At 53.5% G+C, this 17,060-nt stretch overlaps 1 protein-coding gene across 1 annotated transcript; it reads right to left on the bottom strand.

Moving 5' to 3' along the window:
* Nucleotides 1-11,492: 11,492 nt before the first annotated feature.
* On the bottom strand, nucleotides 11,493-14,791 carry LOC311620706 (G-protein coupled receptor 183-like; the record flags this gene model as incomplete). The annotated part of the gene is made up of 2 exons (XM_084880287.1): nucleotides 14,676-14,791; nucleotides 11,493-12,569 (listed from the first exon to the last, which is right to left on the bottom strand). Exon 2 carries the CDS (start codon nucleotides 12,555-12,557, stop codon nucleotides 11,493-11,495), a length of 1,065 nt encoding a protein of 354 aa, XP_084736413.1. The 5' UTR covers nucleotides 12,558-12,569; nucleotides 14,676-14,791.
* Nucleotides 14,792-17,060: the final 2,269 nt, after the last annotated feature.

The raw sequence follows: 17,060 nt of genomic DNA, 5'->3' as shown, positions 1-17,060 counted from the left end.
AGGTCAGCACGGGGAGCGGCCACAGGACATGCCCCCAACAGTGGCGGGGCACCCTCAGGCTCTCCCTGGTGTCTTTCAGCCTCCTTCTCAGTTCCCCAGGGGAGCCCTACTTTCCTTCATTCTCCCCTTCATCAGCCACACTCTCTAGAACAGCGGTCACCAACCTTTCGGACCCCAGAGACCACTAATGGCCCGCAGACTAGAACATCCTTATGGCGCCACATAGACTCACACATGTCAGGCCTCCCAGCACGTTTCTTTGCCTTACTGGAGTTCCCAGCCCTGGTCCAACTTTATTTTATTTTATTTATTTATTTATTTTTTTTGTTAATCCTCACCTGAGGATATTTTTCCATTGATTTTTTTTTTTTTTAAGAGAGAGTGGAAGGGAAGAAGGAAAAGAGGGAAAGAGGGATGGGGGAAGGGAGGGAGGGAGGGAGGGAGGGAGGGAGGGAGGGAAACATCCATTGGTCGCCTCCTGCACACACCCTGACTGGGGCTGGGGATCAAATCCAAAACCCAGGTAAGTGCCCTTGACTGGGAATCGAACCCACAACCCTTTAGTCTGCAGGCTGACGCTCTAACCACTGTGCCAACAGCCAGGGCCTGATCCACTCTCGCCTCCTGCAGATTTTGAGGCACGCTGCAGCCACCTACTGCAGGAGTTTGAATGTCCAAGAACACCCACGCCTCTTGTCAAGACACCCAGAAACCTTTCAGGCTGATGGGACCCCTAAAGCAGGGGTCCTCAAACGTTTTAAAGTGGGGGCCAGATCACGGTCCCTCAGAGAGCTGGAGGGCCGGACTATATGAACTACTAATTCCTACTGTAACACCTCGGCTGCGCTCACTGCCCAAAAAACCTGGCGGGCCGGATCAGACTCCTCTGCGGGCCACATGTGGCCCGCGGGCCGTAGTTTGAAGACCCCTGCAGGAAACCCTTGCATTTCACGCCTAGTGATGCATGCCAGAGGGGTGCATCGGCAGCCGTTTAGTCTGGTGTCCCAAAGTCTAGGAAAGAGCCTTTCGGCTTCTGATTCTGTGCAAATGGTAACAGGTTGGGCCTAATTTTCAAGTGAGCAGATTCCAAATTGTGAAATAGAAAGAGGAAGAAGGAAAACATTGTCTGTAGTGACACCCCACCTCCCCAAATAGAGGAAAGCCTGACTCCGAAGTCCTGAGTCATAAACCCAGACTGAGTTTGGGGTTAGAAAGGAAAAAAATTTAGGGAAATGGACACAAAATTGTGAACACATTCCAGTGTCCCTTAGAATGTTTTCTGAATCTCTGGGTTTATGTTTCTACAGCGGTTGTTCTGAATGGAAATGAAAATGTACAAACTTAAGTGTTTTATTTTTTTATTTTTTTAAATATATTTTATTGATTTTTTACAGAGAGGAAGAGATAGGGATAGAGAGTTAGAAACATCGATGAGAGAGAATCATCTGCTTCTTGCACACCCCCTACTGGGGATGTGCCCGCAACCCAGGTACATGCCCTTGACCAGAATCGAACCTGGGACCTTTCAGTCCACAGGCCGACGCTCTGTCCACTGAGCCAAACCAGTTTCGGCTAAGTGTTTTCTTTTAATCAGGCAGCATAAGTGATACTTAATGTGTGAGAACCAGATGGTTATTTTCTTCAAAGTCCCCTAGTCCAGTGGTCGGCAAACTTCTGCTTGCGAGCCACACGGCTCTTTGGCCCCTTGAGTTTTTAGCAAAGGCCAGCTTAGGAGTACCCTAATTAAGTTAATAACAATGTACTTACCTATATAAGTTTAAGTTTAAAAAGTTGGCTCTCAAAAGAAATCTCAGTCGTTGTACTGTTGATATTTGGCTCTGTTGACTAATGAGTTTGCCGACCACTGCCCTAGTCATATCAGGGGAGGGACCAAAAATGCCAAAATCAGCTTTCTGGCTCAGACTAAAACTTGAGTTCTGAAACTGCAGTCTGTGTGTAAGAACATTTGACCACATGGTGTGATGTGTGAGCCCGCTGGGTACAGTAGTATCTGATGGAGAGCCCCAGAGCTACCTGCTGGGGCCTCTAGTAGAGCTGGGATCTCGGGGAAAGCGGGTCCCACCTCCTGGCATCACTTGGTCTCTTCTGGTGCCTCTACCCACCTCAGAGAAGTGTCCCCCCCGTCGCCCCTGGGGGAAACCCAGTCCAGATGCCCAGGTAGCTGACTTTTCTGTCTTAAGACTGCCATTTCATTTCTTTTCAGAGCCAGTTTTGCTCTTCTGCTGACTTGGCAGTTTTGTGCATGGAGTTTTACCTTATAAGATTACATAACGAAGTACCGCAGCAGTCCTGCATTGTATCTGAGAACGGCTCAGCCTAGCATATCCGTGCAGATGTTGTTACCCCCTTATTTCTGTGACCTGTGACTGACCCCAGCCTCTCCTGTGCACAAAGGTGCCAGGGTCACAGAGGTCTGTAAACCGGGCTGAGCCTGCCCCTCGGAGAGAGCAGGTGCCCGGGTACGTGTGGCCTCAGCTGGCAGGGCCGTGTGGTAGGTAGACCTGCACAGAGGAAGGTGATGCCAGCAGCTGCTGTGGCCGGAGGGACCTGTGTAAGTGGGGGGATGTGCACGCACTTTGTTTCAGTAACAGAGTGCGTCAGGCACATCTTGGGGAGAGCCAGCCACCTCTGCGGAGCAGCGGACCCTCCGCCTGAGATGTGAGCAGAACGGAGGGAAGGCCAAGCCCCGCCCCCGCCCAGCCTTCTTGCTGATTGCCGGTGTAAGGGGCCATTTCAGAATATTGACGAAGTCTCTAAATTGAGAGCTCAAACCCACTCCAAAGCGATAAACACAAGTGTGGGGATAACATTGCTTTGGGGCAGAAGAAGGAAGTGAATAGGGTGGGGGAGGGCATGGGCGTATTGAGTGTCTGTTTTACTGTTGTTTTTAATATCTTACAGAGATATTAAATAAAAAGTTTTGAAACCTTTCAAAGAAATCTTGCCTCGCCTCTGAAGGGCTCGCTGATGGCTTCTGGAGGGTCAGCCCGGAGTGCCCTTGTGCACCCTGTGTGGGGAGCACCCCACGCCCCAGGCCAGCCGAATGTGACTGCAGCCCAGGGGTGCTGGCATCAAGGGTAGACATGCCTTGGGGAACTTCTCACCCCACTCCCCTCCTTCCACAGGGAAGACACTTTTGGCGGAGCCCTGCTGGGCCTGCGGAGAGCACGGCATTGCTTAGGATGCACCATGGATGAGGCGTTTTCTTGCCCAAAGAGCAGCCGACCTGGGCCGCCCCTGGACAGTGCTGTCTTGCCCGGTTTGTGATTTGGGTGGGAATTAATCCACTTCAGTCCCGATGTCTGATGCTGCCAGCTTAGCCACGAGGGGGTCAAGAACCGCCTAAGGTGGGTGCAGGGTACAGATGGGCTGGGGCTAAAGGAGAGACTGGTCCCTGGGGCCAGCGCCTGATGGGTAGGAGGTAGCATTTCAGGGACCAGCCCCAGGGACCCTCCAGAACCGAGCTGAGCGATGCTCATGGTGAACCTGACAGGTAAGCAGCAATTCGGCCAATGCCAGTGATTCTCTGCTGGCTGCCTCCGTACACATCACGGGCCCCTGTGGGCAAGTGTTACACCACCAACTCCACCCCAGCTTCCCTCTTGTACGATTCCTGCGGCTGAAGAGAGAGTAAGTGAATGGGTGAGTGAGGGAGTGGGTGGGTGAGTGAGTGGGTGAGGGAGTGGGTGGGTGAGTGGGTGGATGAGTGGGTGAGGGAGTGGGTGGATGAGTGGGTGAGGGAGTGGGTGGGTGAGTGGGTGGATGAGTGGGTGAGGGAGTGGGGGAGTGGGTGGATAAGGGAGTGAGTGAATGGGGGAGTAAGTGGGTGAGGGAGTGGGTGGATGAGTGGGGGAGGGAGTGGGGGAGGGAGTGGGGGAGTGAGTATGTGGGTGAATGAGTGGGTGAGAGAGTGGCTGAGTGGTTGGGGAGGGAATGGGTACATAATACTAACAAAATCTGATCCATGCCTCTGGGAATGGCCACGATCTTTGCTACAAATGGCCCAGGCCAGAAGCCTCTCTTCCTAGGTTGGGGACTGGTTACTAGTCAATTCATATTAAAAACTGGCAGAATATAATTAGTCAATATATTGTTAACTATTATCAACTACATTAAAAGTTAATATGTTATTAAGTCCACTAAATATTTGAAGTTAAAACATGACAATGTGATTCACCAATCTGCTGGTATCACTGTAGCCAAGGTCTTCTTAAAAAAAAATCGTAGTTGTCCTGATTAGAATTTTGTGTCTTTCATCATCCACACCCTTATTATGACTTCCGGTTTGGATTTCTTTATTAAGGCTAGCTGAGAACGGAGTAATCAAGAACACATGCCATCCTGGATTTTTATGTGTTTCCTCAATGTCTTGTAACCATGACATTCACACCCATCTTAACAGCACGTTCGCTTTTGTTAGCAATTCACCTTTATTGAACTAAATGTATGCTTTGTCAGTTTACATAACACATGGTTAAATTGCTTAATCTGGACACTGGCAGGGAAACTTTGGGAGCAAACAAACACAGCTGTCTGTGGGTGAGCCAGCACTTCCTGGTGGGGACGGAAGGATGGGGCGGGCAGGGAGCCGCCAGCAGCTGCTTGCAGGCCGGCTGACCTGGGACCCGTGGGTGCCCTGAGCCGGCTGAGCAGAGCCGCTCATTGAAGTGCTGTCCTAACTACAGTCGTCACCCCGTGGAGTCTCAGTGTGGGAGGCCCGCCAAGGGGTCTCCCAAGGGCAGCATGAAGAACGTCTGGGGGCCTCTGCCCCTGACTTAGCCCACGTCCTAGAGAGGCCCCTAACCTCCCTGGGCGGGAACAAATGAGGAACAACACGTCACTGGCTCTGGTCCCAGGATCTCAGGACAGTGGTTCTTGCTCAGCTCCCCAGGAACCAAGCCTCCTCCCAGCTCCCAGCACCCCTGCCTCACACAGGGAGCATCAGGAAGGACATCCCTGGTGGCTCGGTGAATTGGAGCATTGTGACGGACACCAAAAAGGTTGTGGGTTCGATTCCCAGTCAGGGCACATACCTAGATTGTGGCTCCATCCGAGGTTGGGGTGCCTATGGCAGGCAACCAATCTGTTTCTCATACCCATGTTCCTCTCTCTCTCTCTCTCTCTCTCTCTCTCTCTCTCTCTCTCTCTCTCTCTCTCTCTCTCTCTCTCCCCTTCTCTCTCTCCCTCCCTCTCTTTCTAAAAAAAAAAAAAAAAAAAAAAAATCAATATAATCATACCCTTGGGTGAAAAATTTTTTAAAGGAAGGACATGAAAAATTTTTTAAAGGAAGGACAAGGTGGACAGACAGTTGACTGGGAGCCCCTGAGTCAGTATTCCTCATCTTGCTCTCCCTGGTCTGACTCCTTTTGAAGTATGGTAGCAACCATACTTAGGTAAAAGCTGCTGTTTGAATTTTAACCCTGCTATTCTGGCTTCTGCACTTGCTTAAAAATAAGGTAATTACCTCAGCTTCCAGATTGAGATCTGGAGACTAAGGCAATTTTCCTGTGCCTGTGGACCAGGACCACAGGAAATTGATTCCCACTGACTCAGTAGCTTCAGGAGTAGAAACTGTAGATAACCTTTAGAGATTAACCGCTCAGCTCTGCTTCTGTACTATCTGCTATCACAAGATAGGGCCACATTTCAAAGTCCAGCAGGATGTGACTGGGAACAACCCTGTGGGCTGTTCCCAGCATTTAGAATTTAGAAATCAGAACAAAGGAAAATTTTTGTGGTTTAGACCCTTAAAAGGATGCCTACACCCGGAACAGTGCGGTCATGTGGACTCCACCTGCATGTTTGTGCTCTCGCGGCCATCCTGGCTAGTTCAATAAATCCTTGCCTGCTTTTTTTAATCAATCAGAAGCCTCCAGTGGTCTTATTCTGACTCCAAGTTTCGACCCCATAACACTTTTTTTCCTTCCCTTCTCTTATTTATTTATTTATTTATTTATTTATTTATTTATTTCTAATTCTCACCTAGGGATATATTTTTACATTGATTTTTAAAGAGAGTGAAAGGGAGGAGGAGAGACAGAGAGAAACATTGATGTGAGAGAGATACATTGATTGGTTACCTCCCATATACACTTAAGCCTGCAACCGAGGTACATTCCTTTAACTGAAATAAAACCCTCGACCCTTCAGTCCACAGGTCCATGCTCTAGCCCAGTGTTTCCCAACCTTCTCTCATGATGAGAATCACCTGGTGGAGTTGTTAAAACACAGATTCCTGAATCCCAACTAAGAAGTGCTAAACTAGAATTTTTGGGAACATATAGGTAAAATTGCATACCTAACTTAGTGCTCTGTATATAACATCTGTCTTAGAGCACTAGTTAAGTATACAATTTTACCTATATGTTCCCAAAAATTCTAGTTTAGCACTTCTTAGTTGGGATTCAGGAATCTGTGTTTTAACAACTCCACCAGGTGATTCTCATCATGAGAGAAGGTTGGGAAACACTGCTCTAGCCACTGAGCCAAACCAACTAGGGCCTTCCCCTCTCTTTTCGGGTTTCTGCCTCCAACATGGTGTTTTACTAGATGGGAGCGTGAACCCCAACCAGAGGCAAAACAGGAGAGCGAAGTTAGGCCACCCACACCGAGCATGAAGAGAAAGCTGGTAAAGATACAGGACAGATAGTGGGGAGGCCCATGAACTCATGGAAAACCAGGCTCATTAACTGGTCTCACACGAAAAAATCACAACTCTCAGAAGGGTCTGGAACCACCAGTGATTCACCTCGGCCAATACCACCCACCCTCCCCCGCCCACTTCCCCAACCCCCCACCCCTCGCCTCAGGCCTGGAGCCCACGTGCTATGAGGGAGTCCCTGTTGCCCCATTCTGCCGTGCTAGGCTTACTTTGTAGAACTGAGGAGAGAGGCAGCTCTCCAGCCTCCCGGGGAGGTGCTTCCAGTACTTGATCTCTCACCTCCTTCCCCGTCTCAGCTGCGTTCACCAGAATGGGCTGCAAGTGGCCGGAGTCACAGCTGTGCCTGAGCAGGGGACCTCAGGGAGGCCACGGAAAGCCCGGTGTTTATCGCTGGTCTTCTCCGTCATAAGCAGAACTCTGTGATGAGCTTGTGGAGAGACTAGAGATAAGATTAGCAGACTTCTGCAGAAGTACCTAACAGGCTGGGGAAAATCCTCTTCAGGCCGTGAGACGGGCGGTCTGGGCCTGAGAGCTGCTCCCCGAATCTGTCATCACCTTGGCCCCGGGGGAAAGGCAGGGCAGAACGGTATTGAGTGCACAGTGACGCGGTGACACGGCGGGAACACGCAGGCCCTGCCAGCCCCAGCCACCGCTCAGCCTTCCTGGGGTGATCCCTGACTGAGGCGACCTCACCGCCTCCAGGCTCCCCCCACGCTCACTCCAGCGGTGCCTACGAAAACAAGGGGGAAGGACAACATTCACTCCATCTGGGCTTCTGTCATTCTCTCAGCGGATTGTGGGAAGTGTGATGTTTCAAAGGAGATTTGTTTGAAAGCAGGATCCATTTATTTTACCCAATTGGGGGAGAGAGAGTAAGAATACTGTGCTAGTTGGCGGGGGGCTGCCATCACTAAATCCCATAGATGGGGGGACTTAATCAACAGAAGTTTATTTCCTCGCAGTGCTGGAGGCTGGATACCAGTCCCACCCTAAGGACCTCCTTTTAAAGACCCTCTACAGCAGTGGTTCTCAACCTTTCTAATGCCGCGGCCCTTTAATACAGTTCCTCATGTTGTGGTGACCCCCAACCATAAAATTATTTTTGTTGCTACTTCGAACTGTAATTTTGCTAACTGTTAATGAATCATACTATAAATATCTGTGTTTTCCGATGGACTTAGGCCAGCGGTCGGCAAACTCATTAGTCAACAGAGCCAAATATCAACAGTACAATGAATGAAATTTCTTTCGAGAGCCGAAAACCAGCTTCTGCCCACAGACCATGAAGTTTCAATCGTACTGTCTGTGAGCGCCCGCACGTGGTATTTTGTGGAAGAGCCACACTCCAGGGGCCAAAGAGCCACATGTGGCTCAAGAGCCGCGGCTTGCCGACCACTTAGGCTAGGGGTGTCGAACTCAATCAGAGAAGGGGCCAAAATCTAAAATCCAGCCTAAATCGCGGGCCGAATGGTTTACTGAACAGTCATAATCTGACAATGTCATAAACTGACAGCAGAGTGCAGTGATGACAGCGCGGTGCGGGCCACATTGCAAGGCCTGGCGGGCTGGATTTGGCCCGCGGGCCTTGTGTTTGACACATGTGACTTAGGCTCTACCGCAGCGGTTCTCAACCGGTGGGTCTCGGCATTAAAAAGGTTGAGAACCATTGCTCTACAGTCCCATTCGGAGGCACTCAGGTTAGGATCATATGAACTTTGGGGAGACACAACGCATCCCCTAACAATTCCCTTGGGGGTGGAATTAAGGAACTACAGCTGACAAAGGGACACACCACTCCCCATGGTGACGATGCTGGGGCAGAAAGGGTGCCGGTGGCTGAGGCAACCCTGGGGGGGGGGGGGGGGGCACTGTGTGTGAGACAACTCTGTGCCTCTGAGCCTCCCGGTTTTAGGGGCAGCAGCCCTTCACGCTATGAATTGAGCTGGTGAGTGTTGATCACATTTCTGCAGTGTGCTCACCTCAGCGCATTGCACCCCATGCACAACCTGCCGAAGGGAACAGAGGTATCAGGCTTTAGCTACTGGGGGGGGGGGGGGGGGGCGGGGGGGGGGGGGCCAGTTTCTCTGTTCTCCGTGTCCATCACAGAAAACGACAGGTTCCTGAGTGGAGGAGCTGGGGATTAAGAAATTAAAGAAAGAAAGAAAAGACCAAGAGGCAGAAATAGATTCATCAAGCTGGGCGCTAGGTGGGCGCCATCTCTCTGATGGAGAGGCAGTAAGCGCCCGAGCCACACAGCAGGTTTACTTATAGGGTCAAAGGAGCTTATTTGCATTCTTTTTTTTTTTAAATAAATCTTTATTGTTCAGATTATTACAAATGTGATCCTCTTCCCCCCCTCAATTACTCCCCTCCACCAGGTTCCCACCCCACCCTCTGTCCTTTCCCTATCCCCCATTGTCCTCATCCATAGGTGCACAGTTTTTGTTCAGTCTCTTCCCACACCCCCTCTCCCCTTTTCCCTGAGAATCGTCAGTCCAGTCCCCTTCCATACCTCTGATTCTATTATATTCACCAGTTAATATTGTTCATCAGATTTTTTAATTCCCTTGGTTTTTAGATTCACTTGTTGATAGTTACGTATTTGTTGATCATAATTTTTATCTTTATCTTCTTCCTCTTCCTAAATAACCCCCTTCAGCAATTCATATAATTCTGATTTGGTGGTGATGAGCTCCTTTAGCTTTTTTTTATTTGTGAAGCTCTTTATCTGTCCTTTGATTCTGAGTGATAGCTTTGCTGGGTAGATTATATTTGGCTGTAGGTTCTTGCTATTCATCACCTTGAATGTTTCTTGCCATCTTATTTGCATTCTTAACTAGGCCCTAGCATTACTGGATTTACATATCTGGACCCGCCCCTGCTGACACCTGGACAAAGGTAAGTCAGAAACTGAATAACACCCCCACCCCCACCCCACCCCACCCCAACCCCACCCTCTTGGGGACGCGGACTCTGCCAGTGCCTTGGGCTCAGTTGACAATTTAAAGGATGTCCATGTGCCTTCTCAGGTGGCCCTCTACAAGCCAGCTCCGCTGCCTGCGCCATGGCAGAGCTGCTGGAGGCGACAGGGCCTACGCAGGCCGGGGTTCTTGGGATCACAGTGCCTGAGCCCTGGGCGGGCAGGACTGTTGGCGTCAGGAAAAGGTTTCAGCCAGGAAGAAGCAGGGAGGGCACCTGAGCCACGAGAGAGCCGGGCTGCCCACGTGCGGTCTGACCCCGGCACCCCAGGCCGAGTCCAGGGGAACTTCTCAGCTCTGTCTGCACAGCCAGTCCCGGGTGAAGTGAGGAAGAAAACGGCAGAGAAAGCGGGGCCGCGGTTAGCCTGTGGCGCGTGGTGCTGCAGGAGGAGTGGTGACTCTGGGTGGAAGTGCGCTTTCTGGAGAAAGCCGAGCACCGTAGGAACATTCGGGTATCTACGAACGTGGCTTACGAAACTCTCTGTTCTTCCCCCTTCAAAGGTCAAGTGATCAAGATTCTTAGAACCCATCATGAGACCCTCCACCCCATGACAGGATCCCCTGTACTCCTCCTCTGGTGGGGCAGCCTCTGTCCACCCCCAGGTGGGCCTGGGAGCCCTCGGTGCAGAGTCCTGACCACAGGGCTGTCCAGGGCCTTGGACTTCCCTCTGGACGGAGTCCTACCGGGAGAGGGAGGTGCCTCCGTGGTGGCATGGGGCTATTTTGAAAGGATCTGAAAAACAACCATGACATTTAAACTTTTTTTAAAATTTTTTTAACCAACTAGTGTTGAACACAGACCCCTGTCACTCCCTCTCCCAAGCCTTGCCTTCTGGGGGGGAGGGAGGGGATGGGGGAGAGGGTCTGAGGCAGGAGGTGGGGGCTGGGGCTGGGAGGTCAGGGCTAGGCTGAGACTCCAGGAAGAGTGTCTGGAAGGAGGGCTGCTCAGAAACGGGCCCGGTGCTATTGGTTGAATTTTGTCCTCCCAAAATGTAGGATGAAGCCCTAACCCCAGGGCCTGCACATACACCCTGAAGTGGAACTCGGGTCTTTCAGGTATAAAGAAGTTTAATGAAGTTAAGATGAGGGCATTAGGGTGGACCTATCCAAGATGGCTGGCGTCCTTGTAGAACGTCAGAAACGCCGTGTGGAGGAGACACAGAGAACACAGAGCCAGTGATGCACCCAGGAGCTAAGGAACTCTAAGGACTGCCACAAAGCGCCAGACGCTGGGAGAGGCCTGGGGCAAACTCCCCCTCACGGCCTCTGAGGGAGCCAGCCCTGCTCACACGTTGATGTTGGACCCTCAGCCTCTGGAACTGTGAGAGAATCCGTTTTTTGTTATTTTAAGCCACACAGTTTATGGTTCTTCCTCACAACAACCCTTGCAGACGTATACCATGGGCAAGAGCTCCGACGCTGGCGCGGGCATCCAAGGAGGGCCAGTGGCTCACACGGGAGCATGCGGCCAGATCACCCCAGAACCTTGTCGAACCCCACGCTGGGCCTACCCCCAGGCCCGGTGCTTCACAAGGTCTGGAGTGTCAGCCAGGAACGTGCGTTTCCAACAGTCCCCTTCAGTCCACAGGCAAACACTCCAACTGCTGAGCCAAAACAGCCAGGGCTATATTCTTTTACCTTAAAGAACGCTCCCTGAGTTTTACAATGCCGAGGAGCCATTCCCCGTAACGTGTAGATGCAAAGAGGTAAATGAGGGGTCATTGGCACAGGTCATGTTCACGAGGGACCCTCCCCCCTACCCCCCACACACACATTACATACACGTCAGGCCCCCCACCCCGAGCCTCTCCCCGGGTGCGGTTTTAAAGCCATTAGACTTTATTCTCCTCTGAGGGCAGGGCCTCCAGCCTGGTGGTACTTTGTGTTTCTGAGGAAGTTCTCTTTGGGGAAGAAGAGGAGGAGGAGGCTGACGCCCTGAGTTTTAAGACGCCGAGGAGCCATTCCCGGTAGCGTGTGGATGCGAAGAAGTAGATGAGGGGGTCGATGGCACAGTTGGTGTTCATGAGGGACACGGTGAGCTGCAGGGACACCCGGAAGGCCCTCTGCTCGGGACAGGATGGCAGGTAGAGCATCTGCCTCACCATGAACTGGGTGATGTTGAGGTGGTAGGGGCTGAAGCACAGCACCACGGCCACCAGCACTACCAGCGTGAGCAGGCAGGCCCGCCGGTGGTGCCCTCGCTCGCTGGTCAGAGGGTTGTCCCGGGCCATCCGGCACAGTTTCAGGGTGATCTTCATGTAGCAAAACAGCATGACCCCCGCCGGCGCCCAGAAGCCCACGACGCAAGCCCCCAGGATGATGGGGGACAGCCGGAAGACCTTCTCGACACTGTCGTACTCCATGCAGGTGACCCTGCCTGCCACCGGGATGCTCATGGTCATCAGGAGCAGGGGCGCCGTCTGCAGGACCGCCAGGGCCCAGACGGCCACGCAGACCGGCCTCGCCCGGCCGGCGCGGCGGAGCCGGGGGCACTGGTGGGCGCGGACCACGGCCAGGTAGCGGTCCACGCTCACGCACGTCATGAGGTAGACGCCCCCGTAGGTGTTCAAGTAGAACATGAACGCCGTCAGCCTGCAGAGCCCCTCCCCAAAGGGCCAGCTAAAGTCCAGCGCGTAGTAGGCGATCTTCCCAGGCAGGGCCAGGGTGAACAGGAGGTCGGACACCGCCAGGTGGACCAGGTAGATGTTGGTTGAGTTGCTCTTCTTGCCCCTTTGGCAGGCCAGGAAGAGGGCCAGGGTGTTCCCCAGGGCGCTGAAGACCAGGAGGGCCGTGTAGAACAGACAGAGCATCACGCTGGCCACCCGGGGTGGGTGGTGAGGAGGGCAGACGCTGGCATTGTGGGAGATGCTGCTCGGGGTGGCGGTGCTGGAAGCCATGTCAGAGAGGTCCTAGGGGAGAGACAAAAATAAGTAAACTGGGACACTGAATCTGTGGGGTGCAGTAATTAATAGTTTGGCCAAGGCAACATGCGCACACAAAAACACATCATTTTAAGTAAACTCTTTGTTGAAGTGTAACGCACCGTTCCAGCTCCTATGGCTGCGTAACAAATCACCCCTGAAATGTAGCGGCTTAAAACACACTTTTTATGTTCACAGCAGATGTTGGTCAGGACACAGTGAGAATGGCTTTTCTCTGCTCCTCACTATGGGGACGCTCAGCTGGGAAGAGTCAAGGGCAGAGGCTGGGGCCACCTAGAGGGGACTTCACTCAGTGGGCAGCAGGTAATGCTGGCTTCTGCCTGGAGCCTCAACTGGGGCTGTCACTGAAGGCCCCTGTGCCCGGCTTCCTCTCAGCATGGCAGCCTGGAGGGAATTAGATTCTCACACAGCAGCGTGGGGCTCCAAAAGAAAGCATCCCAGCAGAAACCGGTTTGGCTCAGTGGATAGAGTGTCAGCTTGAGGACCGAAGGGTCTCGGGTTCGATCCTAGTCAAGGGCATGTACTTGGGTTGCGGGCACATCCCCAGTAGGAGGTGTGCAAGAGGCAGTTGATGGATGATTCTCTCTCATCGATGTTTCTAGCACTTCATCCCTCTCCTTTCCTCTCTGTAAAAAAATCAATAAAATATATTAAAAAAAATAAAATAAAATAAAAAAGCATCCCAGCAGCCCGGCAGACGCTCCATGTACTAACCACATCCTGTGTTCTGATGGAGGGACCGCTGGCTGCCTTGCAGGGACTGCCCCTTCCTGGGTGAGCCAGTTCCTTGAGGGTGTCTTCCAAATGCAGAAGAACCGGTCCAGAGCCATACCTCAGCCAGCTCTTCGTTGGACTCTTACACTCTGGGTCACTATCTCTGCCCTCCCGACCCCCCATCCTAACCACCCAGGGCCACGGTGCCCGAAGACCAGGAGCAGCCTGTGTGTCCCAGAGCCTACGACATTCTCAAACTAGCCAACCCCACACCTGCCTGCCCCGCCTTGCCGGTGCCTTTCCACAGAAACCACAATAAAGGCCCTCGCCCTCGCTTCCGCCCCTCTCCCTCTGCCTCCTGGCTGACCCAGAGCTTCCTGTGGGGCCCCCTGTGATGTGGCGTGCCCCTTCTTCTTGGAATCTCTAAGACAAACCCTCTTGTTCAACGGCCTTTGTCCCCTGATCTGGTGGCCTCACAGAGCCTCACATTTTCCATGGGCCACTGCCCCGCCTCCCCTGACCTCACCTGCACCCTCTCTCCCACCACCTCTGTGGGCTACAAGCCAGTCACCAGCCCGCCCAGAATCGGGACAAGGGGACGGAGCTGCCCCCTCTCGATAGGAGGAACCTAAAAGAACTTGCAGCCATTTTAAAATCCAACACATACACGCATACATGTACGCGAGTCGTACAAGTACAGCTTGGTGATTTCCACACAGTGACCAGGCCCTGTGATTAAGCACCCGGATTCGGACACTTACCTCATCAGCCCCCCAGAAGCTCTCCTTGGCCCCCCACCCCCTCCACTCAACGGCGATCACTACCCTCACATCTGAAATCACTGCTCAGATTCTAACCGCAGTCCTTCCCAAGCCCTAGAGCATTAGCCTGGAGAGCAGCCCTTGGTGGCCGCCTCCTGCCTCCCTTCCGCCTGCCCCCCCCCCCCACAGCTCCCCCTGTGTGTCCTCCCATTTCTCTCTCACAAACACACACATGCACTCACCCTCTCTCACACACACACCCCTGCGGCAGTGCGACCTGCCTTACCCACCCTACTGCCCCCCCACCCCCACCCCAAGTGTGCAGGCTGGTGCTGCCCTGGGAACCGAACCCCCACTGACATCGCTGCCTGAGGAGTGAGCTCTTCCAGTGCCTCTACTCCAGAGGGCAGGCTCCTCTTCCTCCCCTCCTTCCCTGAGCACTCAGGCCTCAGGCCACGCTGAGCTTCCAGGGCACCATGTTGAGTTGGGGTCAATGGGGAGGGGGATTCTTGCAGAAGCCAGCGACCCAGCAGGGTGAGGAGCATCGTCTCGTAGGGCAAATTGAGCTCAGGAGGGTCCCAGCCGCAGCTCAACTCACCTTCTAGAATCAACTTCTCCAGTCACAGAGCGGCTAGGAGACCCTGGTTAGAAGTAGTGTGTCCTGCCCTAGCTGGTTTGGCTCGATGGATAGAGTGTTGGCCTGCAGACTCAGGGTCACAGGTTCGATTCCGGTCAAGAGCATGTACCTTGGTTGCAGGCACATCCCCAGTAGGGGGTATGCAGGAGGCAGCTGATGGATGTTTCTCTACATTGATGTTTCTAACTCTATCCCTCTCCCTTCCTCTCTGTAAAAATATCAATAAAATAAAATAAAAAAAAATAAAAAGGAAGTAGTGTGTCCCTTCCCTGTTGTTCAGGACTCACAGGCCACAAGCATGGACTGGCTCCCGAGGAGACCCCAGCCCTTGGCCACTGTCCCCCCTTCCTGACTCTCCCCGCCTCTCCCCCAGGACACAGCACAGGCAGCCTCACTGGGCCTGGCCCTCAGCCCGAGGGCCTTGGGGCTCATCCGCAGTCACTCCCTCAGCCGAGGGTGCCTGTGCCCTCCCTTCACTGCCTGGCACAGCACACACCCCCTGGGCCCTGCTGAGTCACGTTTTGAGCCCCTCCACCCTCGGGGCACGTGATGGCAGCTCAGGCGTGCCTCTCGCAGTGAACACTCCCCAGGGAGCCCCGGCAGCATCAGCGCCCAGGACGCTGCGGCCTGGCCTGGGCCTCCTTTTTTGGTCTTTGGCACAAAACAAGTGCCCTGGACCTTGGGTCCTGCTGGCAGCCCCTGGTCCCCCTTCCCAGAGACACCCACAGAGAAGACACCTCCGCACCCCAGGGAGTGGGTAGGTGCTGCCACATTGTGTGTCCAGGTTAAGGTGACCAGATCGTCCAGGTGTTGGCCGGACAGTCCTGATTTCTAACAATTTTTCCCATATCCCGCGGCGTTTGAAAAAAGTCCCGATTTTTGGAAAGATTGGAAAAATGGTTAGAAATCAAGACTGTCCCGCCAACACCTGGACGATCTGGTCACCTTAGTCTAGTTGTGACTATTTCCTCTGTCCTGTCTCTGTGTCCTCCACGGGCTGGGATTTAGGCCATGAATGTGACTATCAAGCCACCAGAGTCAGTCTGGGCAGATCAGACCCCAATTCGGAGCCTGAGAGAGAGGGGCACGCTCTCAGGCCTAACACCTCTCATCCAAGAAGGTTCCAAAGGTCACTACTGGCATCCGCCTCCAGGGAGCCAGCCTGGGCCTCTCAGCAGTTTTTCCATGAGGCTGACGCTGGCCTCCGATCCCCCTGGCCTGGCCTAGCTTTCCGCCCAGACAGGAGTGGCCGGGACAACAGATGCAGAGAGAGGGCACGTGAAGAGCAGCTACAGCCTGCGCCGTCCTCTCTGAGCCCCAGCACCTGCCTCCTGCCTTGAGGAGACTCACCTGTGGTCCACTTACCGGGCTCACCGAGGCCATGTGCAGCAGCCCACAGAGCCGTGGCCGGCGGCCAGCTGCCCTCCTCAGGGGGTGCCTGCGCGCTCTGCTCTGCAGGAATGGAATCAGTTCACCACACTGGAATCCACGCTCTTGGGGCTTCACCCACCCCTGCTGAAAACGTAAAAGAAAAAAAAAAGGAAACAAAAAGGGGACGATCTTCCTGCCACAGGACGTGCACAGTCAGCCACAAGACCTCCCAACCAGGCCTGGCCCCCGTGGCCCCCAAGAATGAGGGAGGGAGGAGAGCCACTCTGGGAAGCCGCTTTCTGTTCTCTTTCTGTGTCCCACGCACAACGGCTGGGGTTTAGGCCACAGACAGGACTACCAAGCAGCCACCATTCTCCCCTCTGACCACCCAAGCCCCTCGAAACTGGAGTGAGGGCAAGGAAAGCGAGAGGTGCCATGTGGGGACTGTGATGAGCTCAGCCTCCTGTCGGCAAGTGGAGGGGAGACAGCTGGCTCAGGATCTCCTGGATTGGGGGCCTTAATGGAGCCCGACAGCCACATCTGCGGTCCTGACGGACAGCAGTCCGAGGGCTGCGTGAGGCGGGCTGGGCAGCTGGATGGTCCCAGCAGGGCCACCGCTCATCTCCCCTCTCGTTTCCCAGCGAGTTGTTCTCTCCACCACACTGCTGGCTAATAAAGGCGGCATCGCGCCCATCCTGTGCCTGGGACTGTGCCTCGCTCCTAACAGTCATTCCTGGCTCTCTCTGGTCAGCAGCCAGCTCTCCAGCCCGGCCTGAAACACTCCCCGAACCCTTATGTTCCAATACTGCCTCGGTTTCCCCCAGTCCACCGTGTGGCTCAGCACACTCCCCTACTCGGCCTCCCACTGACAGAGGCCACAGGACCCAACTTTTTCAGGTCCTAAAAGTTATCCCCCGAAGCTCCTCATCTATTGGAGAGAAGTTTTCTAAAGAAGCCCTTTCTTACCAGAAACTT

The sequence above is a fragment of the Pipistrellus hanaki genome, assembly GCF_964339955.1.
Source record: "Pipistrellus hanaki genome assembly, chromosome: 3".
NCBI lineage: Eukaryota > Metazoa > Chordata > Mammalia > Chiroptera > Vespertilionidae > Pipistrellus > Pipistrellus hanaki.
The sequence above is the reverse complement of the archived record's forward strand: the minus strand, read 5'-3'. Positions and strand labels throughout refer to the sequence as shown.